At 42.4% G+C, this 27,877-nt stretch overlaps 1 protein-coding gene across 3 annotated transcripts in view; it reads right to left on the bottom strand.

Moving 5' to 3' along the window:
• Nucleotides 1-27,877, bottom strand: part of clns1a (chloride channel, nucleotide-sensitive, 1A) — a 37,277-nt gene that overhangs the window by 6,313 nt on the left and 3,087 nt on the right. The window contains exons 2-6 of one of the 3 annotated variants that reach the window (XM_043692423.1): nucleotides 18,865-19,001; nucleotides 14,928-15,047; nucleotides 13,166-13,291; nucleotides 6,870-7,043; nucleotides 1,818-1,884 (exon numbers count right to left, since the gene is read on the bottom strand). In XM_043692423.1, coding sequence (XP_043548358.1) covers nucleotides 1,818-1,884; nucleotides 6,870-7,043; nucleotides 13,166-13,291; nucleotides 14,928-15,047; nucleotides 18,865-19,001 — 624 coding nt within the window. Of the gene's footprint in view, nucleotides 1-1,813; nucleotides 1,885-6,869; nucleotides 7,044-13,165; nucleotides 13,292-14,927; nucleotides 15,048-18,864; nucleotides 19,002-27,877 lie in introns of those variants that run through there. The other 2 variants (XM_043692422.1, XM_043692424.1) reach the window with 2 other exon arrangements.

Genomic DNA, 27,877 nt, shown 5'->3' with positions numbered 1-27,877 from the left:
AGTAGCCTACCATGGTGAACCTTATCAAACGCCTTACTAAAGTCCGCTTTCCCCTCATCAACCTCCTTCGTCACCTTTTCAAAGAATTCAATAAGGTTTGTGAGGCACGACTTGCCCTTCACAAAACCATGCTGACTATCCTTGATCACATTATTCCTATCCAGATGTTCATAAATTCTATCCCTTACAATTCTCTCTAAGATTTTGCCCACAACAGAAGTGAGACTCACCGGCCTATAGTTACTAGGGTTATCCCTACTCCCCTTCTTGAACAAGGGAACCACATTTGCTAGCCTCCAATCTTCTGGCACTACTCCTGTAGACAACGAGGACATAAAAATCAAGGCCAATGGCTCTGCAATCTCCTCCCTTGCTTCCCAGAGAATCCTAGGATAAATGCCATCAGGCCCAGGGGACTTATGTATTTTCACCCTTTCCAGAATTTCCAACACCTCTTCTCTACATACCTCAAAGCCATCCATTCTACTTAATTGTGACTCAGTACTCACATTGACAACAATGTCCTGTTCCTAGTAAGTTCTAGTAAGATTTTCTTGTACCTATACTCAAACCCTGTTGCAATTAAAACCAACATACAATGTGCCCTATCTTGCATTCTGCATTTGCATGCTTGCTTTACACAAGGAGTGTACAAGAACACCAGGTTCCCTTCATACATCAATGTTTCCTAATTCATCACCATTTAAAAAAAATACTCTGCCACTGATAACTTCATATTTGCCCACTGACTCAACTGGTTTAAATTGCCTTGAAGCCTCTTTATATTTTGTATCATCACAAACTAGAGAACGTTACACTCTATTTCCTCAAAAATCTTTTATATATATTTTGAATTGTTGGGGCCGAAGCACTGACCTCTAGGGTACCGATCCTGGTGACTCTCAGCCTTCCACTCTGAAACCAGCCAATTTATTTGTACTTGGTTTTAGCTTGCTAACCAAGTCTCAATCCATATTACCACAAGCCCCATTTGCTTTGATTTTGCACAATAACCTCGTGTGGGATTTTATCAAAAGCTTTCTGAAGCTCCAAAAACATATCCGCTGGCTCTCCTTCATTTATTTGTACCACTTTAGATCTTCAAAAAAAACTCAAGTAGGTTTGACAATCACATCTCTCTTTTAATAAATCTCTGCTGACTTTGTTATACTGTTCTTTTATTAAGCGCCGTGTTATTACATCCTATATAACAGACGCAATCACTTCATCCACTACTGATGCTATGTTGACTGGTCTGTAATTCCCAATTTTCTCCCTCCCCTCTTTTCTAAGAATTTGCCACCCTCTAGTCTGCCAGCACAGTCTGAAGTTGAAAGCAAGTATTCTTACAGAGAACACTAAGCCTGCATGACTTTTGGGATTGGTTTTGCTTATTTGAGGATGTCAGACAGGAGATTTCCAAAGTCTTTCTCCCTTTTTAGTCTCTTCCAGACGATTATGTGGTTGCTGGGGGAGGAAGTAGAAAGCATTTAGTCACGATGCTCCCATCATCAGCATAAATTGGCTGGTTTCAGAGTGGAAGGCTGAGAGTCACCAGGATCGGTACCCTAGAGGTCAGTGCTTCGGCCCCAACAATTCAAAATATATAAAAGATTTTTGAGGAAATAGAGTGTAACGTTCCAAATTTGTGGACCAGCTGCTTGTTTTTGTTTTGAAAAGATGTTCCAACTGATCTACAAATTTCAGCTAATCAACGAACATTCTCGTTCAAGAGCCTTTCCTTAAATTCCCACAACAGGTTTATTATACAACCCAAGGAATGCTGTACTTGATTAGACCGTTCAATCAGCACTTACCAGTGCTCAACGTCAGCATCATCAAACTGTCCGGCTTCCACTGGAGCAACATCCACCTCCATCCCATCTGCAAAGAGATATTACAATTAGATCCAAAGTTTCACAGGGCTGCACTGATTTCACATCAGCTACGGTAGCAATCCAGCGCTGCTCCAAGTGCTATTTTTGCACATTAGACCAAGGCCCTATTTGTCTAGAGACTTGGTTCTGATTTAATAGCCTGTATTTATCCTTCAAACAGCACAGTTCTGCTTGCACAGCAACATTGTGCACACATTGGTTGTCACATCATTCCAGAGCTCGCGCCCTAACAACTGAAAGCATGGTGCAGCAATTAAAATCGGGAGAGCTTAGCAACCCTACACTAAAGAAGCACAGCTACCTCACAGGGCTGTGGAATCGGAGGAGATTACAAACAGAGGCAACAGAAAGATTTGAAATTTATTTAGATAATTGATCAGAATATTTTATTGTGGACAAAGATTGCAGCGAAGCAAGGACTAAGTTTACCACCACCCTCTCAGGAGGGATTAAAGACAACAATATATACTGGCCTAGCCAGTGACATCGATAAAACAGATTTGAAACATTTAAAATAGATATTACTGGAAGAGAGTCGATATCAAGTCAGCCAGTACAGGGATTATATGGGAACTCTGAGTTAAGCAGAATATTTTATGACCTTCAATTCATCCAGATGGACTGTGGGAAACCTCTCAGCAGTAACTTTGAACAACCAAGTATAGAGGTAACACAGGAACGAAAGAGAAGTTGAATGACAAGGGTGAAGCAAATGGAATCCTGGCATTTATTCCAAAGGACTGGATTATAAATGTAATGTTGTTACAATTATATAAGGCGCTGGTGGGACCACACCTACAGTACTGTCCAGTCTTGGTTTCCTTACTTGAGGATGTGGTGGCACTGGAGGCAATTCAGGGGAGGTTCACTAGGTTGACCCCAGGGATGAAAGGGCTGTCATACGGAGAGCAGTTGAAGAGCTTGAGCTTCCATTCGCTGGAATTCAGAAGAATTAAGGTGGATCTGATTGAGGTATAGAAAATGCTAAAGGGGCTTGATAAGGTGGACGTTGAACAGTCGTTCTCCCTTGTGGGACAGTCTTGTTCAAGAGATCATTGATATAGAATCATAGAGATTGAGAGGAGGTAGGCTCCAAACCGAGAGGAGGAGGAACTACTTCTCTCAGAGGGTTGTAGATCTGTGGAACTCTCTGCCCCAGACTGCAATGGAGGCAGAATCAAATCAAAAGATTCAAAAAGAAACAAAGGTTTCTGATGAAAAGAAGGATAAAAGGCTATGGGGTGCAGGCAGGAAGGGCTGAATTGCCTGCACCCGCTCCTAATTCCTACGTTATGTCAGGCAATGTTAGAGGTGGAATTTGGTGGTGTTAGTGATAGTGTGTACAATCTATAGTTTACTAATGACTAGGCTTCAAAACATTCACTGGTTGTTAAGTGCTTTGTGATGTTTAAAGGTTGTAATAAGTGCTACATTAGCACAAACTACTTAAATCCACAAATAACATTCTTAAGCTTAGCCCCACACATTAGTGAAATCTTAAAATAGCTATTGCTTTTCAAGAGCACAAAAACTTCCATAAAACCATAGAAACATTACAACACAGAAACATCATGTCTATGTTGGCTGAATAAACTAGCCATCCAATCTAGTACCTGGTCTGGAGCCTTGCAGCCTACAGCACTTCAGGTGCAGATCCAGACTTCTTTTTAAAGAGTTCAAGGTTTCCATCTCAACTACGAAACTGGGCAACAAATTCCATACACCCACCACCTTTAGGATTAAACGGTTTTCCTCACGTCGCCACTAGTTCTTCAACCAATCAGTATAAATCTTCCCACAAGAGCTTAGCGCATAGATACCGTCATTGATATTTCAATAACTTCGTCAAATATGATTCATGTTCTGTCCCCATGTTAACTCATCATGAGGAACGTTTAATGAACAGTGGTTACATAAATGTTCCCCAGAAACTGGAGTGTAGTAAAAGACTAAAAGAGGAGAAGAAATTCTCTGAGAGGATAGACCAATTCAGTCAGAATCTCTTGTAATATTTAAGCAGTCTTTAGATACTCACTTCCAGTTACACAGCCTTTAGGGCTATAGGCCAAGCGCTAAAATGAGATTAGTGTAGTCAGATCTTTGTTGACTGGCACAGATGTGATGGGCCAAATAGCTTCCTTCTGTGTGTTACAAATGCTTGTGAATTAACAATTGTGACTCATCATCCAGTACATAAAGCCAACAAGTCTAGGCTGCATTCAGAGTAAAACTCCACAAAGGTACTAAATTAACTCTTCCACTGCCATAATCCTTAAATGACAGCAAGATGATCTTGGAACACAGAACTTAGAAACAGGATTTTCCATTTAGTCCTTTGACCTTGATCTACCAATCATTAAAATCATGGCTGACATGTTTGTTGTCTTTACAACTGACACCAGGAATCCCTTGCTGACATAATTGAAGAAGAAATCTGGAATTCTCTCTCCCAGAAAGCAGTGATGCTGGAGATTAAATGGGTTTTTCGTGACTGAAATTGATGAGTTTTTTTTTAAATTTAGGCAGTATGAAGTTGGAGGTGATCTAACTGAATAGTGATCAGGTTCGAGGGACTGAGTATCGCACTTCAATTCCTAATAAGCATTATTTAGATCATTGCTTGATCTGACACACTCCTGGTGGTTAATACTTTGTACTTCCAGTTCCCTGTGGCTCCCATGTTCAAAACATACTGACAGACCTCACTTTAGATCAGCATGATGAGTATTCCAAAGGCATTTGGTTACTTCAGGGTGAATAAGAAAAAGGTTTCCATTTACAGAAATAAAGAACAGTAGGGAGAAAGCACAGTTTGTGTTACAGTTTAACCTTGGCTCAGCACTTGTAACTGGCATGAAGCTGGCAGACAGACAGCAAAGGTCAGCAACATCCATAATCAAATTTACCTCACCGTTATTACACCCAGCTCAGTAGCTCCACAATGGATCTAACAAGGAACAAACTAAAACATAAAGCCTCATCACACCAACAGTGGGATATTCTTGCTTTAACACATACCTTTGAAGGAGAAAAGGACAATCAAAGCTGCAGCTGCTTCGATGACTAAAGATTGAGAGATCTCAATGAAACACAAAAACGAGGCTTATGAAAAAAAGTTCAAAATACAGCACAAAATCATACCAAATACAGAGTGTGCAGTAGGGGACTGAAGAGGAGAAAATTGGGGCAAAGAACTTGGCTGAAAAAAGATTAGCAATAATCATGGGGAGACTAGCGTATTGCGCCAACTTAGAGTAGTGAAAGAACTGTGTTCTTTGATGAAGTAACAGTCAACCAGTAGATTTCACAGGTATGAAGGCAGTAAAAACAGGTTACGTGGTTAGCAGTGAGATGCAGCAGTCACACAGACAATTATGGGTTTGGTATAGGGTTACAATACACTTGGCATGTGATAAAATACATTCCACAAGAAATAGCGTGTCACAGGTAACTCCCCCAAATAATCTATATCTGTGCATTTTTATGTACAATATACGAGCAGAGACTGCAAAACATGCGCAGTGAAATCAGGATCTTTCTTTCTTTGATGCTTCTTTAAATCCCCATCCCATGCCATGTCACTAATGCTATATACTCATCCCATTCCTATCGATCCTCACGTTATCTCCATGTCACCCGTTCTACCACCTCCATCTTATTCCATTCCTCCCATGCCATTTACAACCCTGAACTACTCACTCGGAAGTTAGATTATATTCAAAAAGGGAAAAATATGCAGAGATAACTGGATAGAGCAGGATTAAAGTGGTAACAAATTAGATTACTATTTTAGAAAACTAGAACTCACATGATGTGCCGAAAGATAACAATCCATAAAGGTAGTGCAGTGCCTGTTGTATATATGTTTCAATATCAACTGATAAAGCTCCATGTAATAGACATATTACTAAAATTAAAGCCCATGTAATTAAAAAGACATGGACAGCAAGGATATATGAATTTAGCTGAGAAATAGAAAGCAGAATGTTTTGCTTAATGGTTATTTTTCCAGACTGACTGGGTATAAACAGTATTGCACGACAGCCACAGCTCTTTTCAATTTATATTAATGATCTGAACTTGGAGATCCAGCCATAATGATATTAACAATAGAAATTACTGGAAAGGTCAGCAGGTCTGGCAGCGTCTATGGAAAGACATTGGAGTTAACATTTCAGGTCCAGTGACTCTTCCTCAGAACTGTTGGCAGCTTGGGCTGGACGGGGCGGGGCAGGGGGGGGAAATGTTGGTGGTGGTAAAGGAGTAACTGACAAGTAGGAATAAAGCCCAACAAATAATGATCCGGCTAGGAGGGTGAATAGCTATTAATAGTGTTCGTGGCTAACAATGGATTGCGTGTAATAGCAGACTGTGATGACAATGCCTGGAGTGTGGGGGTTGGGGTAAGGACATAGGAGAAGCTCAAACCCTAAAATTGGTGCACTTGATAGAGTCCAGAATGCTGTAGAGTTCCCTAGTGGAAAATTAAGTGCTGTTCTTCCAGCTTGCGGGGAGCTTTGTTGGAGCACTGCATCAAGGCTGAGAGCGCGGTGTTGGCTAGGGAACAGGATGGGGTGCTGAGGAATCATATTAATTGTCCAGTTACCATCAAAACATACATGGACATAGAAACCCTCACCTCGTGTTGCTCTATTTCTGCAACCACATTAACATTATACCATTTATTTGTCTCGCCCCATCTCATTCTTTCTTCTAAGATATATCATTTTTTTTTGCATTAAATTTCACATCTACCCATTTCAGCAGTTCTCCAAAGTCCTCCTTGTCTCCTCACTGATTGCATTTTCAAGCTTTGTAATTGCCTGCCCATTTTAAGTTGATGTGCCCATCCCATACACACCCTAAGCTTCATTCTGAAGTGTCATATTGGATGTGATGCTACCAGACACAGCTTTCAACCACTATTTTTTAAAATAGAGAATTAAGCTTAAAAAAGTCGAGATACTTCACCTTCATTGTCAACTGAAGATTCGGTCCGCACACCAGCCATATGAAAGGCCTGCTGACTGACTGACTGAGCTAACATGCCTTCAAGTCTTTGCAGAGTTGCCTGTCCTTCAGGGTTCAAATGGGAGAAGCCTTCTTCATATGTGTAGAAGGTGGGAACATCTCCTTGTCCTCGCTCTGTTGGAAATGAAGGCAAAATTGGATGATTGGCTTTCAAAAGTGCAACAAGCTTCAGTAAAAGCAGCGTAGCACATGCTGAACGGAGTAAAAGCCCAAATAGTCAGCAGGCTCTTTTATTATTTTGGGCGTTTAATTTAGATAAACGCAAGGTGTCACATTTTGGTCAGGCAAACCAAAGCAGGACTTACACCGTCAATGGTAGGGTCCTGGGGAGGGATGCTGAGCAGGATTACTGAGCAAAGAGACCCAAAGGTGCAGGCACTTGAAAGTGGAGTCATAGGGAGACGGGGTGATGAAGGTGGTGTTAGGCACACTTGCTGTTATTGGTCAGAACACAGTCAAGGAGAAGGGACGTCATTTGTGGCTGTACAGGACATCGGTGAAGCCACTTTTAGAATACTGAGTACAATTTTAATCATCCTGCCATTGGAAGGATATTGATAAACTTGAGAGGGTGCAGAAAAGATTTACATGGATGCTGCCGGGACTGGAAGGTTTGAGTTATAGGGAGGGGCAGAATAGGCTGGGACTTATTTCCCTGGAGCATTGGGAGGCCGAGGAGTGACCTTATAGAGGTTTATAAAATCATGAGCGGCAGGGATAGTGTCAATAGACAATACCTTTTAACAAGGGTGAGGGAGACCAAAACTATTGGGCACAGGTTTAAGGTGAGAGATGAAAGATTTAAAAATGATCTGAGGGCGACCTTCTTATGCAGAGAGTGGTGCATATCTGCTATGAGCTGCCAGAGAAAGTCGTGGAGGTGGGTACAATTTCAACATTTAAAAGGCATCTGGACAGGTATAGGAATAGGAAGGGTTTAGAGGGATATGGGCCAAATGCTAGCAAATGGGACTAGATCAGATTGGGGTATCTAGTTGAAGCAGACAAGTTGGACCAAAGGGACCGTTGCCATGCTGTGTGACTCTGACTCTAAAAATAAATTGGTTTTGTCAATGATGTGCAATTACATGTAACATCCTTACAGGAAGCTGCCAATTCTAAATCAATGTGGAAACTGTCCAACATGCAGCGCAGTGTCAGTCCATGGGAACCTTTACTTTTCTTCATTCTTATATTGGATGTAAGCATTTCTGGAAAAGCAAGCATTCGTTGCCCACCCCTAGTTGCCTTTGAAATGATTAGCCCTCTGTACCATTTCACAAGGCTGTTAAGTCTTGGAGTCATAAAGATGTATAGCACAGAAACAGACTCTTCAGTCCTACTTGTCTATGCCTAAATTAGATATCCTAAATTAATCTAGTCTCATCTGCCAGCATTTGGCCCATATCCCTCTAAACCCTTCCAATTCATGCACCCATCCAGTGCCTTTTAAATGTTGTAATTGTACCAGCCTCCAATTCCTCTGGTAGCACATTCCATCCACATACCACCCTCTGCAGGAAAATGTTGCCCTTCAATTCCCTTTTAAATCTTTCCTCTCTGACCTTAAGCCCATGCTCTCTGGTTTTGGACTCTTCTTCTCCCCCTCCCCCCTACTCACCACCCTGGGGAAAAGACCTTGCGTATTTATCCTATCCTTGCCCCTCAATTTTATAAACCTCTATAAGGTCACCCCTCAGCCTCTGACACTCCAGGGAAAATAGCCCCAGCCTATTCAGCCTCAGCCTCAGCCTCTCCCTATTGCTCAAACCCTCCAACCTTGGATACATCCTTGTAAACCTTTTCTGCACTCTTTCAGGTTTCACAACATCCTTCCTACAGCTGGGAGACAAGAATTGCACGCAGTGTTCCAAAAGTGGCCGAACCAATGTCCTGTAATGCTACAACATGACCACCTGTACTCTATGCACTGATCAGTAAAGGCAAGCATACCAAACAACTGCATTGCTATAGATTTGGAATCACATGTAGATCAGACCCAGACAAGGATGGCAGATTTCTTATCCTACAGGACCTAAGTGAACCAAAAAATTAATGATCGTTTGCAAGATCATTACTAGGACGAACTTTTACAATTTAGATTTTATTGATTTAATTTAAATTCCATTGGCGAGATTTGATGTTCCTACAGCCCTAACCTGAGCCTCTGGGTTAATAGACCAGATACATTTACACTACGCCACAATCACCTGCCCCATGTAGCTAATTCTAGATAACAGACTGGAGACTGTTTCAACAGCAAAGTGACTGCCCAGAATTACGTCTTCAAATCATGATAGAGATATTTCTCTGATCTGTTAATTCTGTCTGCAAAATTAAGGCTTCTTTCTTTACTCAAAACCAGTCTGAAGACTCTGTATTTAGCTTATCATCAAAGATTACAACACTCAGTCCACTGAGCCTCTAGTGGTTTTATCAGACAGCTATCCAATAAGCCTCACGCTGTAGCTCAGAAAGTTTTCTCAAGTACATGTTCAATTCCACATTGAAAGTTAGTTCTGAATATTTCGTTATCCTCTCTGCCACTGAATTCCTGATCACAACAATTTGAGGAAAGGATATCCTCATTGCCCATCTGGTTCTTTTGTGAATATCTTAGATTTGAGAGAACAGGAGATAGGGTGACTGTTTTAAACACTACTATGGAAGCAGTATGAACAAGCCATATAAGTCACTGGGGTTGACACTAACTGTTTCGAATTGCACAAAGATTAGGAATTTCTACTGGCAAGAAACTACCAGAGAATAACCGTTTCTGATCAAACACTGCCACCCTGTGGTTGAAATCACAGTGAAAGCAAAAACCATGCAGTCACTGGAACCTCAGCAAAGTATCAAAAATGAAAATTAAGAGCAAAATACACCAGTTAGACCTTGAGATATTCAATAAGATCATATCTGATCTCTATTCTCTCAATGTTAAAAAAACTGACTCAGCCTCTACAGCGAGGTGCAGATGCTGGAGATTAGAGTCGAGAGAGTGGTGCTGGAAAAACACAGCAGGTCAGGCAGCATCCCAGGAGCAGAAAACTCTACATTCTCAGCAAAGGCCCTTCATCAGGAATGGGGCTGAGCGCCAAGGGGATGGTGAGATAAAACAGAAGGGAGGGAGTGGGTGGGAAAGGGGTGGAGAGTAGCTCAGAGCGCGATAGATAGATGAGACGGGACAAATCGGGATAGGTCAGAGTGGAGGGTGGATGGGATAGGTGGGAAGGAAGATGGATACGTCATGAGGGCGGTGATGAGTTGAAAGGGTGGAACTTGGATAAGATGGGGGAGGGGAAATGAGGAAACTGGTGAAATCCACATTGATGGCGTGTGGTTGGAGGGTCCCAAGGCGGAAGACGAGGCGTTCTTCCCCCAGGCATCAGGTGGTTAGGGAGTGAAGTGTTCGGCCACAGGACGGTGGGATTGGTTGGTGCAGGTGTCCCAAAGACATTCTCTGAACCGCTCTGCAAATAGACATCCTGTCTCCAATGTAGAGGAGACCGCATCGGGAGCAATGGATACAGTAAATGACACGTGTGTAAGTGCAGGTAAAACTCTGATGGATGTGGAAGGCTCCTTTGGGGCCTTGGACGGAGGCGAGGGGAAAGGTATGAACCCAAGTCTGCAATTCCTGCGGTGGCAGGGGAAGGTGCTGAGAGGGGAGGGTGAGTTGTTGTTGGTGATGGTGGTGAGGCCTGGACCTGACAAGGGAGTCATGGAGGGAATGGTCTTTACGGAAATGGATAGTGGTGGGGAGGGAAATAGATCTCTGGTGGTGGGGTCCACCTTTCAATAGGATCATGGTTGATCCGATATTTCTTATGTCCACTTTCCTGCATTTTCCCCAATCCTTGATTCCTCCATTGATGATGAATCTATTTATTAAATATATACAAAGACACTGCCTCAGTTCTCTGTAGCAAGGAGTTCTAAAGACACAACCTTAAAGAAGAAATTCCTCATCTCAGTCAAGATCGAAGCTGTCATGGCTCTGCCATTCAGAAGGATTATGGCTGATCTGACCATGGACCCAGCTCCACTTCCCTGCCTGCTCTACATAACCCCCAAATCACCAATATTTCAAACATCTCTCTGACTCAGCTTTGGTGCTTTCTGAGACTCAGCTTTCATGGCTGTTTGGGATAAAAAACACCAAAGCTTCCTGACCTTCTGAGGGAAGAAACTTCTCATCTTAAGTTCTAATCCTGAATTCTGACTTCATATGGTAAATATTCTCAATGATACACAACTGTCTGCATTCGCTGACATTTTTAACAGCTTTGAGTTATTTGGGAAATTAATTTGCTAATGAGCAGCAGTTTGTGTTTAGTAAGAAAATCGATGAGTACCGAACATTGCTGTTAAAAGTATTCTTACTTCAAAAGAGGAAATCACACTCTTGCAGATTGACAAGTCCTGCAATCTTGTTTTTTGGCAAAGGCAGGCTTTTTAAAAAGAATTGTATGAAGTAAAAACATCCAAATATTCTTTAAAAACACAATTATCCAATCATTATTCAAGGTGCTCTCATCCATGTTCCACAGTTATGAACAATTGTTCTCTCCCTGCCCCATCCTTAAATCCCTGGCTGCTCAATAGTGAAGTACTGTTGCAATGTGGTGGTACTCAGCCTGGACTACCCAGCTAGCTTTGGGCTTTTGGTTTGGATGAATGCTGCCTGAGGGACAAAAGAACTTAAAAACAGAATTCAGTGCCCCCTTGGTTAAACACAGTGCCGGGATCATCACCCCACTCCAAGTCACTTTAACAACAACTGGTCAGTTTTCTTCCTGTAATATTTGTATCTTTGTGGACCATACGTTGGCAAACTGAGATGATTATTATAAAACTATGCTGCCATTCAAAATCTTTGATACAGACAGTCAGAACTCAGAGCAATGGGTTGAGGCAGAAAGCCAGGCAGCCCTGCAAGGGGACAAAGAAGAAAAAAGAAATCAATCTCGTCAACGGCACGACAGTCAGTAAAAGCTGCCAACAGTTCACCACATAACCCACTCACTCAGAAACAACAGTTGGTGTTGTCTCTTGCCTGATTGGAATTCCTCCCTCAATTGAGCTTTCATTGAACTTGCTAGCAAAACATCCATTGTGCTCTAAACTGCAGACAAACCCAAGACCAACAAAAAAGGAACGGTGATGAAAAACAAAAACAAGAGGGACAAAAGGTACTGGGGATTAAGGGACAATCTAACAGTGAACCATGAAGCAATCTGCATGCCTCCAAGTTCCTGTCTAGAACTGGAGCTGCTGCCTTCATATTTTTACCAACCCCCCCCCACCCCCAACATCTATGTTGACATGTATTGTTCAGTTTTCCATAACATTAGTTTGCAGTTGTCCCTTAAAGATGCCTGCTGCGTATTTCTAGAATTTTGTTTCTAGATGTCACTTAAAAATTGGCTTTGTGGAAGTTATTTGTTTGACTGCAGTTCTCCAACCAGCTCCCCACTGGAGGCTAACCCACTGAATACAGGCCAGACAACAGACTCTTACTGACCAACTCATCAGATGTACCACATTGGCAGAGTGAACTCAGGCACCGTGGAAAATACTGAACTTCCGAGAGAAACTCACTTTCGGAGTGAATGAGGGAATGGTCTTTGTAATTGGTGCCTTTGCTCTTGCCTCACTATCCACTGCTGGCTGAAAATTCAGCCTTTGAGCAAAACTCTGCTATAACCAAGGTGGACAATGGACAACATTGGTTGCAGATATAACACACCAGGCAGACAGGTCTGCATTTCTGTAGCATTTTATATCCATACAGAGTTATGGTTGCAAATCAGGAAACTTGGCAGCCAATTAACAGATTGCCAACTTCCAGAAAGAGCAACACAGGTGAGAGGGCTACCCCTTGAGCTACAGTTGAATGTGGCAGAGTGGAAAGGGTGACAGAAAGACCCATAACCCCAACTACTTTGTGTAATTTACTGCCACAGTGCAGCACATGCAAAGCAACACAGCTCACATTTGAAATCCAAAGGACAATTAAAAATCCTTTTAAAGGTTTCAGCAAATGATAGTCCAAAATGTAACAAGCCTCCATAATACAGCACTGGCTACAAACATGAGACAAGGCTAAACAATAAGTTGCATCCTACCAGGTTTTTATTCTTTAAATCCTCATAAATGACAAGTCAGAGAAAATTATACTTCTGGTTCGATTACTAAAATACCTGGTTTTCTTGAAGGAAGTATTTACTTACCATGTGCCTCCACGTCATACTCCTCTCCCTCCTCGTCATCCTCTTCAAAATCATTCTCAGAGTCAGTGTCATCTGGGTCAGGGTGTAGGGCTTGGCAGTCACACATTGCAGTAAACATCGGCTCCACTGCAAAGGAACAGTAAATAATTTGCATTTACATGGAACCTTTCAGCACTTCTCAAAGCGTGTTACATCCAATTAAGTACTTCAGGAACCACAGCAGTCAACTCGCACACAGCATAGTCCAAGGTACACCAGTGTGACAATGACAAGCTAATGGCTCATTGAAATAAAGACAACAGAAAATGTTGGAGAAATTCAACAGATCTGGCAGCAACGGAGGGAAACAGTGCTAACGTTTTAACCTTTGAAGAGAAAATGAGGTCTGCAGATGCTGGAGATCAGAGATGGAAATGTGTTGCTGGAGAAGCGCAGCAGGTCAGGCAGCATCTAGGGAACAGGAGAATCGACGTTTCGGGCATTAGCCCTTCTTCAGGAATGCTAACGTTTTAACCTGACATGTTAACTCTGTATCTCTCCGCAGATGCTTCTTGCTCTGTATGAATCTATGACTTGAGTATTTCCGACATTTTTTAAAAATTTTGGATTTCTACCATCTGCAATATTTTACTTTTGTATTAGTTATCTCGTTGTCCAGTTTGTTTCTCTTTGTGTAACTCTGTTTGGCAGACTAGCTGTTCGATCTTTGCCTAGTTAATGATAGTATCTATATTTAAAAGTTCTTAATCAGCTAGAAAAATAATTTGGGAAGACATGGGAATGTAAAATACATTCTATAAATGCAATTTCTTTGTAATAGACATTTTTAAAGTTGTGATTAGCTAATGATAGAGTAAGCACATAAAGGCAAATTTCTCCATTTCAGGAGTTATGGACTTGCAGACATCCATTGAAAATGGTAGCACAAGTCAACCAAAGAATTAGGAGATATTTATTTTATGTGGAGGCTTGAAGAATAGAGCGCTTTGCTGCAGAGACTGATCAGGACAAATATCACCACATACTTTAATTTTAGGATGCGAAGCAGAGGTATAGGAATATGAGGAGAGACCATGGTAGAGGGACGAGTTGAAAATATGCCGTTAAAGAACAAGCGCAGACACAATGGACTGGGCAGCACAGTTGCTCAGTGGTTAGCACTGCTGCCGCACAGCACCAGGGTCCCAGGTTCGATTCCAGCCTCGGGTGACTGCGTGGAGTTTGCATATTCTCCCCGTGTCTGTGTGGGTTTCCTCCCACAGTCCAAAGATGTGCAAGTCAGGTGAATTAGCCATGCTAAATTGCCCATAGTGTCAGATGTATTAGTCAGAGGGGAAATGGGTCTGGGTGGGTTACTCTTTGGAGGGTCGGTGTGGACTGGTTGGGCCAAAGGGCCTGTGTCCACACTGTAGGAAATCTAATCAAAGGGATTTAAAGCAGCTAAAAGATTGGAAAAACAATGTAAAAAATAAAGTTAAGCTCTTGACCACATAGCAGGGCAGAGGTGGGTAAGACTGGTTCAAACTAGTGACAAGCCTGTTTAGGGGATGTGGCAGAAAGACTTCTCCATATAGGATGGACATCAAAAGGAATGGGGTAAAAGACCTCAAAGAAAGAGAAAATCAGCAGGCCTGTAGCATACGCAACTCAGCAGGCCTGTAGCATACATGGCAAGAAAGAGAGAATTAATGTTTCGAGTCCGATGTGACTCATCTTCAGAATTGGAAAAAGAAAAGGGCTTTTGCTCCAACTTTATACTCACGTGCTGATTTATCCAGTGGCACAAACCGAACCTCTGTGATTGGATCAGTATCATCATCATCTTCGACCTCCTCCCCATCAGGTGCCTTTTCATCCATGTTTGCTTCTTTACATTCCTCAGCTGCATGCAAAGTAAGCACCATTATTTTAAAGGTTTCACTGTTTTAACAATTGTTTTTATGATCAAATTTGACAAACTGAAACTGTAAACAGCTGGAATCCATTTAGTAGGTCATGAGGACAGGTCAATATTTTAGCTAATGACTTTTGTGGGGTGTGTGGAAGGTTATTGATCCGAAGTACTGACCCAACTTGACTTCTTTTTAATAAAAATGTTTGTCAAGGAAGAGGAAGCAAACAAAAACAAATTGCTGGCAAAAGTCAGCAGGTTTGGTAGCACCTGTGGAGAGAAAGTTGAGTTAATTTCTCTGTTCTCTGAAGAAGGGTCAGTGGACCTGAAAAGTTAACATTGCTTTCTCGCCACAGAATCTGCCGGATTTGCTTAGTCTTTCCAATAATTTCTATTTTTGCTTCTGATTTCCAGCATCCACAGTTCTTTGAGTTTTTTTGTCGAGAAAGCAGATGGTATGATGGAGAAGTTTCCTCAGGGATGTTCAATCTGTGAACGTTTGGTGCCCATAGCGTACATAACATGGAGTTACGTATCCCACTTTATGCATCTGATGAAATTTACAAATTTCCACAAGCTTGAGACATTACGAAGAGTTGTATAGCCAATGAAGAGCTTTCTATCATTGTAGGATAGGTGGTGCATAACCTGCACACACAAGATCCCATCAAAACTGGAGCATGAACAAATCTTTCAACAAATCAAAACTGTTCCACCGCTAAATGAAATCATAGCTGAACTATGGCTTCAGTTCCACTTTCCTGCCTTCTCCCTTGTTAATCTGTCAAACTCTACTTGAATACATCGAGTGTCGCACCCTTCACTGTTGTCCAAGAAGGAGAATTCTCAGGAGTCAGCCCTTTGAGAAAGGGATTCCTACGCATTTCCTCATTAAGTGGGAGACCTCCTACTTTTAAGTGACGGTCCTTAGTTCTAGGTTGTCCCATAAAAGGGAATATTCGCCCAGCATCTACCCTGTTAAATCTCCTCAGAGCTTCCCATTCTTTTATACTCTGATAAGGATAAGTCCAACTTGCTCAACCATTCCCCAGCAACCCCTTTGTAGTGATTGGAACCAGGTGGATCTCATTGACTAAGATTCCTGATTGTGGCTGTTAACCTGGGCCAATGAGGAAGGCCAGGCTGACAAAAACAAACGGGGATTATGGGATTTGAGGTTTGTCCTCATCTCCCTGTAAAATGGTTGAATGGTAGGGTTTGGGGCCTAGCTTTGCTGTTTCTCTCCCTTGTAAAATTGCTGTCTCTTGTGTACAGCTGTAAATGTTTTTTGTAAACTGTAATTTGTTTAATAAAATAAAAAAAATTAAAAAAAACAAACGGGAATTAAGAGCACTGCTTGTCACTGGCCATTCGGGTGTTTCCTTTCTTCCTGGTGGTGGAAATTTGAATAAAGATTCATACACCTTGTGTCTCTCACCTGCAAAAAAAAAAGGAACTGGAGTGTCAGACATCCTGTTCACTCTGACAGCTGGCTCTGAGGCAGCTGGATTCAGTGTCAAGGCCTTTCCATGTGTAAATAAAAGGAGATTGCTGACAGGACTCTGTGGAGTTATCTCACATCACTGTCTTAAATGTGCCCTTTTTCTGAGATTATGCCCTCATTTCCTCGACTTTCCCACAAGGGGAAACAATCTTTTCTGCATCTACAAAGTTTATATATTATCAAACTTTGAAAAGTAGAGTTGACATGATCCGTTCACTGAAAGGGATGAATCCCAAGGTCTGCAATAGGAAGACTCCTACTCGTACAGAGAGTCTTCAGCAAACGGAGATTCCGAGAGGACAGCTCTCATGATGTAAGGTATACAATGTGCAGAAGAATTCTACCTCGATTGGTTCTTAAAAAAAAAACAAATAGGGATTAAGAGCACAGCTTGTCACTGGCCATTCGGGTGTTTCCTTTCTTCCTGGTGGTGGAAATTGAATAAAGATTTGTGCACCTTATGTCTTTCACTGTCTCACACCCGCACACACACAACATGGGTGCTGGGGAAAAAATAAGCACTCCCGCAGTTAGGCGGTGGTGTGGAAAAATTTTTCTTTTAAAATAAATAAATAAATAAATAGGAGTGAATGCAGAAAATAAAGCAAACGGGGATTAAGAGCACAGCTTGTCACTGGCCACTCGGGTATTTGCTTTCTTCCTGGTGGTGGAAATTTGAGTAAAGAATTGTGCAACTTGTGTCTTTCACTGTGTCTCACACCTGTACACGCACATCAAGCGTGTTGGGGGGGGGAAAAAGAAAAAAAAAATCGGGGATTAAGAGCATTGCTTGTCACTGGCCACTCGGGTATGTGCTTTCTTCCTGGTGGTGGAAACTTAATAAAGATTGGTGCACCTTGTGTCTCTCACTCTCACAACCACACACACACACAACATGGGTGCTGGGGAAAAAAATAAGCACTACCACGGTTAGGCAGTAGTGTGGGGGTTATCAAAAGTAAAAATTAAAAAAAAAAGGAGAAAACATTTTTTAAAAAACAGGAGCGTCAAAGGTTCTGTTCACTCTTTAAAAAAAAAGGAAAAAAAAACATGAGTATCAAAGATTCTATTCACTCAGAGCTGCCTCCGAGGGAGCTGGACCAGTGTGTGGAAGGACTCTCCTTTGTTTGTATCAAGAGGAGAGGTCAAACCCTGACCTAGCTGCCCACATCCAGTGTGCTCTGCGGCGGAGAAGGAGGAAAAAAAGAAAAATACAAACGGGGATTAAGATCATTGCTTGTCACTGGCCACTTGGGTGTTTCCTTTATTCCTGGTGGTGGAAACTGAATAAAGATTCGTGCACCTTGTGTCTTTCACCTGCGCACACACAACATGGGTGCTGGGGAATAAATAAGCTGTTAGGCAGTAGTGTGGGTAAAAGAAAACACACGGGTATTAAGAGCACTGCTAATCACTGGCCACTTAGCTGTTTCCTTTCTTCCTGATGGTGGAAACTGAATAAAGATTTGTACACCTGTTGTCTTTCACTGTGTCTCACACCCGTACATACACACATCACGAGTGCTGAGGAAATTTTAAACACCATTGCTATTAGGAGGTAGTGTGGGGGAGACAGAGGAAAAAAATAACCAGGAGATTTAGAGTCTCCTCAGTTTAGGATACTGAAAAAAAAAAGAAAAAATACAACAGGGGATTAAGGGCACTGCTCGTCCCTGGCCACTCAGGTGTTTCCTTTCTTTCTGGTGGTGGAATATAAATAAAGCTTTATACATGTTGTTTTTCACTGTGTCTGACACCTGCACAAGAAAAACCTACAGGGGATTCTCCTCAGTTAAGAGACTGACTCTGAGCTGGCTAGCCACAGCCAGTGTACGGTGCACATGTAAACAAAGGGTGACTTGGCGATGGGATACTGGCCTCCATGAAGTTATTTCACCCTTGATCCCAGGAATCAGTGTGGATTATTAGATTTAGAGTTTACTCACCAGTGCGATACCAGTGCCACTAGACACATGATCCACACCAGGTGATTGGACAAATTAGAAAGGTAGACTTAAATCAGACGAGGCCAGTTACGTTTCAAGGATGAGAATGTCAGGGCTCCAAAACTGCACACCCAATGGGACGGAAGTTGGAAATTGCTAGGCTAGAAAGCCTTCTCCAGTCTGAAACGTCATCACAGCAGGAGGGAAGATGCGTTAAGCTGCAACTCTCACCATGTTCAAACATCGAGAATTGTTCAGAACAATTACTGGAATCCTGTCACTGAATTCTAAAGACAAAGTTACCAAATATTCCCCCCCCTCCCCCAGCCCGATTAAAAAAAACAAAGACGAGTCTCACCTCCTAACTTGGCATTCACCATCACATACAAGTGCTCCTGTGGATAGACAGTCACATCTCTAGACACAGCATGTAAGCTAATGGTTGGATATTCCAAAGAAAATCCCATTCCAGACCCATCAAACCAAGACAGTCGGCTGAAAAATCAGAATAAAATAGAATTTTAAAATAAGGGCAGGTGTGTTGATCCAACAGGTTGCACAGAGAAGTACAGCAAGCAAATGTTTCTACAAAGAAAACCTAAGGAGTGTTCAAAGTTAGTGTCAGGTTTTACAGTGATTCCATAAATCAACAAGTTACAAGTTTATGACTCGAGGTTTTGGAAGTAACAAACTATGAGAACAGAATAATGTTACTATTTTCCTGAAAGGGCAAACTATTACCTCTGAGTTAATGCACATTAGGGAGATGAAAGTTTAATGGTATTATTCCTGGATTAGTAATCCAGAGACCCGGGCAATGTTCTCGAGACCTGGGAGTGAATCCTACCATAGCTCAGTTGGTAACATTCTTGCCTCCAAGTCAGAAGTTTGAAAGTTCAAAGTTCCATTCGAGGACTTGAGCATACGTCTAGGTTGAAGTGGGTACTGCAGATGCTGGAGATTAGAGTCAAGATTAGAGTGGTGCTCGAAAAGCACAGTCGGTCAGGCAGCATCCGAGGAGCAGGAAAATTGATGTTTTGGGCAAAAGACCTCCTGACCTGCTGTGCTTTTCCAGCACCACTCCAATCTTGACCTACATCTAGGTTGACATTCCAAGTACAGTGCTGAAGAAGTGCGGCACTATCAGAAGTGTCACTTGTTGGTTGAGGTGTTAAGTTAAGACCAGTCTGTCCTCTCAGGTGGGCATGTGATTGCAGGACACTATTTTGAAGAGGAGCAGGGACTGAACCCCAATGTCCTGGTCTCAACAACAGGACAAAAATAAATCATACTGAAGAGCAGATTGCTGTTTGTGGGAGCTTGCTGCAATTTTCTCAATTCCATATTTTCTATATCTTGCAAGACATTAAACAGTGTCACATAAATGCAAGTCCGTTTTATTAGTGATGCTCATTCTGTAACATGCAAAGTATCACACACCATTCGAGAAATGGCGTATGAGACTTTGCATTACGGGCACGGAGAAGGGCCTACTCAAACCGCAACTAATGTCCCTAAAACCCCAGCATAAAAGACCAGTTTTAGCATTGCTGAGACAGAATTATTCTTTTGCTAAGGTAGTGAAGCAGAACACCTATCCTAAACCGGTCAATACTCATTGCACTGGGTCTTATTCCAAGTCATTCTTTTTCAGTCCCTGAAACTGTGGATGCTCCTATAAAACTCTAAGCTGCAATCTTAAAAACCCAAAATGGACAGGGTACATCTCTCGATTTACTCAGCCTTCTCCCCCCACTTTTCAATCCTGTTGGGTGACCTTCAGGATAGTGGGCTAGCTGCTTTAATGATAATGATCCTTTTACAACAGCTCTTGGCAGTGCTCATGTTTTGTTATGAATATTGGCATTGCAAGGACTTCATTTTCATTCAGTCAAATGGTAAGATCGATTCTGAGCCATTGATGCTCAGTTGCAGACAGAATGTCTCCAGCAGCAATGCAAAACCTTCAATCCCTATAGTGGTCCAAAGTATTTCTAGTAGAGGCATAAAAAGCTGAGAAAGGTCACGGAAGCGTTTTATCACAATGCCTTCAAAGCAGGATGAAGGGCTTATGCCCGAAACGTCGATTCTCCTGTTCCTTGGATGCTGCCTGACCTGCTGCGCTTTTCCAGCAACACATTTTCAGCTCTGATCTCCAGCATCTGCAGCCCTCACTTTATCTCAAGGATTACAGTTACACCCTTAGACTGGAGAAACTAGATCTGCTCACATTAAAAACTTGGAGGTTAAGAGGAGATTTGATAATAGTATTTAAAACCATATAGGATTTAAATTAGATTGGATAGACTCAATAGAATCCCTACAGTGCAGAAGTAGGTCATTTGGTACATGGATTCTGTACTGACACTCTGAAGAGCATCCCACCCAAATTCAGTGTCCTACCGTATTCCCATATTTACCATTATCCACCCAGCTGACACATTCCTGAACATTACGGATAATATAGCATGACCAGTTCTTTGGACTGTGGGAGGAAACTGCTGCAACCAGCATAAACTACACAGACAGGAGGAGAACGTGCAAACTCCACACAGTTAGCAGAATTGAATAAAGCAAACTGTTGCCACCAACTTAATAACTATAGGGCTCAGCTCACTATTAAATAGCATAAGAACCAGAAATGACAAGAGGAAAGTATTTCATGTGAGGAACGGTTAGGGTTTGGAATGTAGTGCCGAAACAGGTAATGGATATGACAGACTTCAAATACATTGAATAAATACCTGAAGGAGCAAAAATACCAGGGACGTGTGGGAAAACAGTGACACTAGCTCGATTGCTCTCCAAAAGTGCTGGCACAGTCATGATGAACTGTCAGGCCTCGTTCTGCGCTGCATTGTTCTGAGATTAAACAACAACATGATTTTGTCCAGAATTACCAATGGAATAGTACAGTCAGGTAGTGGACAGCCGTGGCCAGATAGGTTCACCATTATCCTTTGTGTAGCATGAGACCGGAAGAAATAGGAATAGGAGGGCCAGTCAGCCCCTCAAGCCTGCTTCACCATTCATTAAGATCTAAGAGACTTTGCTATGGATGCACTGACTAAACTGCCTTGATTGCAGATGAGGTATCAACTGGACTAAATGAGAAAGGAAAGTTTAGTCTGGATTCCTGAAAACTGCTATCCAGTTTGCCATAAAGTGTAAATTTATTTTGATAAAAAATACCTTGCAATTCCAATTGCAAAGAAAAATGAACATATAACTGGGAGCACAGTCTACTGAAAGAGTGCTGCACTGTCAGAGGTACTACCTTTCTAGTGATGCTCTATCTGACCCCTCAAACTGTTTTGAAGAGCACAGAAGTACACCCCAGCGTCCTGGCCAATTTATTCCTCAGCCAATATCATTTAAAACTAATTACCTGCGCGACAATTATTATTTCAACATAAACTAGATGCTGCATTTCCTACAGACTTTACCAAAGTAACCACACTTCAAAAATACTTCATTAGCTATTAGGTCCTTTCAGGATGACTGGAGGTTGTGAAAGGCACTAAAGAAATGTAGGATTTTCTTCTATTTTGGCATAAAGTTCCCAGATCACAGTCATTTTCTCCAAACACTTTAGAAGACCTGTCTGTACAGTATGATCCATAATGGCATTCTGATTGCTGTTGTGTACACTCAGAACAATCTTAAATTCCCAATGGAGAACTACCTAGATGACAAAAAAAACTCTTAATTAAACACTGACGTGAAGAAACTAGAGGCAGTCATTTGGAAGAATTGGGGTTCTTAGGCAGTCTGGAGATCAAGTCACAGAATGACTATCTTATACCATACACACATTTTATAATTCATGGTTGAAGCTGGTTGCTATTAAGGCACAAAGGTAGACTGCTCACCTCAATGGCATTTAATGTCACTTGTTATTCTGTATTTACTTGGGGACACACGGGTCATTACAAGTTGGTGAAGAGGTAAAGGTATTTTTGGCAATGTTGTCCTTTACAGGCTTTGACGTTCAATAATGCTGACAGCCAAATTGGCAAATAACACACTCATTGCTTTTGTATAATTCCTTGCTATTCGACACCAAATTAGGCATAGTCAGCACAATGGGAACTAGCACAACCACTGACCTGATTTAGGAATATAACAGGGAGTATACACATGCTTACACATAACCTGTGTCTGATGTTGGCAATGGTTGCCTTGAAAAAAATTTTTTTTCATTCTTTAGTGTGAATATCTTTCACTTCAATGAAGAGGAAAAAATACACGAAGGTAAAAAGAACAGCTTTCAAATAGCAACTGTCAATTTAAACGCAAAGCTGACACTCGCGTGTCACTAACTGTGTGCAACAAAAGAATTCCTACACAGACCAGGATGAAAGGCAAAGTTGTTGCTATGGTGTAGGTCGGGTATTGAGATGTGGGGAAACAAAAATACAAACCACCAAATGTCAATTATATTCACCAAACGTGACTGAATTTAAATCAAGTGGAACATGGCCCGTTAACAGATACCAGTCGGAAGATGAGAGAACAGTTGGGGTTACTGGATAAGGTACAGGATGTCAGACATACCTCCCTAAAGTGACAGTTGGGGGGATATCAACACACACTCACTCATGAAGCACAAAGTCTTGAACTCCAACAGATGATGGCACGGATGAGCTGAAGGACTTTCCTTGGTGATGTAAGCCTCGATCTACACTGGCCACAAATGGAGCCCCAAAACCAATGCCACCAAACAGATGGAAACCCGGGTCATGGATACACAAAATTGGAGTGAAATGGCACGTGGGATTGTGTGTGATTAAGGTAAGGATGAGATATGGTGAAATTGCTTGTTAATTCACACTGCTTGGGTCTATACAACAGAGGAGGGGGAAATGCTGCAGTCTACTCACATTTGGAGAGAAAATTGGGCAGGAAGAGAGGTATTGCAGACTGTAGGAAACTCATGCAGATTGCACTGTGTCCTCGAACAACATTAGCATTCAAAGGAGGATCTTTACTGGACTTCCATCAGCTGAGAGATGCATGAGCATCTGAACAGCAAAATGTGAACCCTGTCTCCAGGCCAAACAAGAATCCATTTACCCTTTTACACAAGAGCTATTGTAAACTGTACAGTCTGGACAGACTCCAAAAACAGGGCAGCATCCCATTCCCTGGTTTTAGTGTGAAAATTGGTCCAAAGACAATTGCCTAGGGCAAGAAGCTGCACTGTTATGCATGCATTACATATGCTAGGAGCTGGGATATAGCAGAACAGAGACAAGCTATTCACATAGAAACTCCCAATCGGATGAGCCTGATCAAGCAGCAATCTGCTACCCCCACACAAACTGTGCAGAGTCAAGTGCCTGATCCATTAAGCGAAGAAACAGAGGATGAAAATGTATAGATAACAGCTGCGCACAGGGTCTGAATATCAAGTGCAAATTTTCAATTGAAGTGTTGCCTGCCAAACAGGGATAACTGAAGGGTTACACGCGAAATGTTGACTTCTCCACCTCACTACTCTACTTGGCTTGCTGGTCCTATCTACGCTGGGTTCCAGCATCTGCAGTTTTTTTTGTCTCTAAACACGGATAATTGAAGCGGCCGACAGACGGGAACACACACAGATTTTAAAGCCCCTCTTGTTTTTAAAGAGAATCTTTGATTTAAATGGTAATTTGCATTTAAATTCTAAGCCAATAAGAAAGCAAGGTTCACCAGAATATCACAGAGGCTAACAGGATTAAATGACAAGGACAGGTTGTAAACAAATTACTTGTGTGTTCTGGAGTATAGAAAGGAGTGACCTCATGTTTGATGCATACCATTTCGCTAAGTGAGGGAATCTAGAACAAGGGGGGCATAATGTTAAAATTACAACTTGGCCATTCAAAGTAGTGTCAGGAAGCACTTCTTTACAAAGAGGAGTGGAAATTTGGAACTGTCTGCCCTGAAAAATTGCTGAATCCAGGGGTCAATTGAAAATTTCAAAACTGAGACTACTTTGATCAGGCAATGTAGTTAAGATTAAGTACAGCCATTTGTCAGGTTGACCACGACTTCCTCCTGTTCTCAAATTAAAGCTGGTCAGAACAGAACTTCGCCATATAACAGGCCAAGGAGTTGAGAGACTCAAAACTGAAGCACCATGTCAGTACTGTAGGAAGGCAACAACTTCCTACAAACATCTTAATCTTTGTATAATCTGGAAACAAAAACTGAATAATGTACTGCACAAGGCACCTCTGACAACCACTCCAATACCACCACCTCTCTTCTTGCTGCAACCAACTCGACTCACTCCATTACTCTCCTGGCTGCACGGTGGCTAGCACTGCTGCCTCACAACGCCAGGGACCCGGGATCAATTCCTGCCTTAGACGACTGTCTGTGCGGAGTTTGCACATTCTCCCGTGTCTCTTTAGGTTTCCTCCCATAATCCAAAGATGCGCAGTTTAAGTGAATTGCCAATGCTAAATTGCGGATAGTGTTCAGGGATGTGTAAGTTAGGTGCATTAGTTAGAGATAAATGTAGAGTTAATAGGTTCGGGGAATGAGTCTGGATGGGTTACTCTTTAGAGGGTTAGCGTGGACTTGTTGGGCCAAGGAGACTGTTTCCACACTGTAGGAATTCTATCTTTTTCTATTCTCTATCCTACTTTGAATGAGTCATTCTAAACCCACCTATTACCCCTGCTTTTTATGCCCTCTTAAGTAATTTCCTTGATTGCTCTTGGTGCCCCATTTTAACACCCTTTCCCAGAGGTCCAAGTTGGAATCCTTTTGCTCCCTTTGTGAAGAACAAGCGGATGGCCAGAGCGAGGGTATAGTGGAAGAAACTTGTGCCCGGAGTCGGAGTAGTTACGGGAGGTCCATAATGAATATACTATTTCAGTATTCACTGAGAGGGACCTTGTCATTTGTGAAGACAGTATGAAATAGACGGGTATGCTAGAACAGGTTGACGTTAAGAAGATAAGGCCAAATGGTATATACCTCCGGTTATTAAAGGAAGCAAGGGCAGAGATTGCTATGCCTTTGGCGTTGATCTTTGTGTCCTCACTGTCCACTGCAGTAGTCCCAGATGATTGGAGGGTGGCAAATGTTCTTCCCTTGTTCAAGAAAGGGAATAGGGATAATCCTGGGAATTACAGACCAGTCAGTCTTACATTTGTGGTGGACAAATTATTGGAGAGGATTCTGAGAAACAGGATTTATGATTACTTGGAAAACCATAGTTTTATTAGAGATAGTCAGCATGGCTTTGAGGGGCAGGTCATGCCTCACAAACCTTATTGAGTTCTTTGAGATGAGACAAAACACACTGAAGGTAGAGCAGTGGATTTGGTGTACATGGATTTTAGCAAGGCATTTGATAAGGTTTCCCATGGTAGGCTCATTCAGAAAATAAGGATACATGGGAGAAGGGGAAACCTGTCTGTCTGGATACAGAATTGGCTGGCCCAGAGAAGACAAAGGGTGGCAGTAGATGCAAAGTATTCAGCCTGGAGCTCAGTGGCAGAGGGAACTTGGGGTCCATATCCTTAGATCTCTAAAAGTTGCCACCCAAGTTGATAGGTGTGTTGGCTTTCATTAGCAGGGGGATTGAGTTTAAGAGCTGTGAGGTTATGCTGCAGCTCTATAGAGCGCTGATGAGACCACATTTGGAATATTGTGTTCAGTTCTGGTCGCCTCATTATGAGGACGATATGGAAGCTCTAGAGATGGTAGGAAAGGAGATTTACCAGTATGCTACCTGGACTGGAGGGCATGTCTTATGAAGAAAGGTTATGGAAGCTAAGGCTTTTCTCATTGGAGCAAAGAATGGTGAAAGGCGACTTGATAGGGGCGCGCAAGAGGACGAGAGGGGCGCGCAAGAGGACGAGAGGGGCGCGCAAGAGGACGAGAGGGGCGCGCAAGATGACGAGAGGGGCGCGCAAGATGACGAGAGGGGCGCGCAAGATGACGAGAGGCGTACATGATGAGAGGCATAGATAGTGAATAGTCAGACACCTTTTTCCCCAGAACAAAAATGGCTATCAAAAGGGGGGATAATTTTAAGGTGTTTGGAGGAAAGTTTAGGGGAGTTGTCAGAGGTTGGTTCTTTACAGAGTGGTGAGTGTGTGCAATGCACTACAGTGCTGGTAATAGAGACTCAGATACATTGATTAGATTCCCTACAGTGTGGAAACAGGCCCTTCGGCCCAAAAAGTCCACACCGACCCGCCAAAGAGCAACCCACCCAGACCCATTCCCCGACATTCACCCCTGACTAATGCACCTAACACTACGGGCAATTTAGCATGGCCAATTCACCTAACCTGCACATCTTTGGACTGTTGGAGAAAACCGGGAGGAAACCCACGCAGACATTTAAATGACTCTTGGACAGGCACATGGATGATAGTAAAATGAAGGGTATGTACATTAGTTGGGTCTTAGAGTAGGATAAAAAGTCAGCACAATATCAAGGGCCAAAGAGCCTGTACTGTTCTATGCTCCAATGCAATAGCAAAATTATCAAAGTCACAAATGACATCCTGTGAGACTATGACAAAGGTAAACCTTTCCTACTCATCCAAACTGCAGTTCTTGACCATAACCCATCTCCTCTACTGTCTCTCTGGGTGGGACTTTTCTTACCAGGGTCAAGTCCTATCTACCAAATTAAGCCAGCAAATCACTTGTTGCGCTCATTTCCCTTCCTGCTCCCAAATCTTTACGCTGTGGAATCGCCAAGAATTACCTTTTACCCCCACCCCAATTTTCTATACGTTAACCCTCACAGACATTGCCCAAAGGCGCAATGTTTTGAATTCTGCATGTAAACTGGCAACATTCCACTCATCATACACCTCCTGGACTGTTAACATTTTTGGACTATTTACCTGACATAGAGATGTACAGCATGGAAACAGACTCTTCGGTCCAACCGGTCCATGCCAACTAGATATCCCAACCCAATCTAGTCCCATCTGCCAGCACCCGGCCCATATCCCTCCAAACCCTTCCTATTCATTTACCCATCCAAATGCCTCTTAAATGTTGCAATTGGACCAGCCTCCACCACTTCCTCTGGTAGCTCATTCCATACACGTACCACCCTCTGCGTGAAAAGGTTGCCCCTTAGATCTCTTTTATATCTTTCCCCTCTCACCCTAAACCTATGCCTTCTAGTTTTGGACTCCCCGACCCCAGGGAAAAGACTTTGTCTATTTATCCTATCCATGCCCCTCAGCCTCCGATGCTCCAGGGAAAACAGCCCCAGCCTGTTCAGCCTCTCCCTGTAGCTCAGATCCTCCAGCCCTAGCAACATCCTTGTAAATCTTTTCTGAACCCTTTCAAGTTTCACAACATCTTTGATAGGAAGGAGACCAGAATTGCACGCAATA

This window comes from Chiloscyllium plagiosum, chromosome 6, assembly GCF_004010195.1.
Source record: "Chiloscyllium plagiosum isolate BGI_BamShark_2017 chromosome 6, ASM401019v2, whole genome shotgun sequence".
Taxonomy (NCBI): domain Eukaryota; kingdom Metazoa; phylum Chordata; class Chondrichthyes; order Orectolobiformes; family Hemiscylliidae; genus Chiloscyllium; species Chiloscyllium plagiosum.
This window is presented reverse-complemented; position numbering and strand designations above follow the sequence as displayed.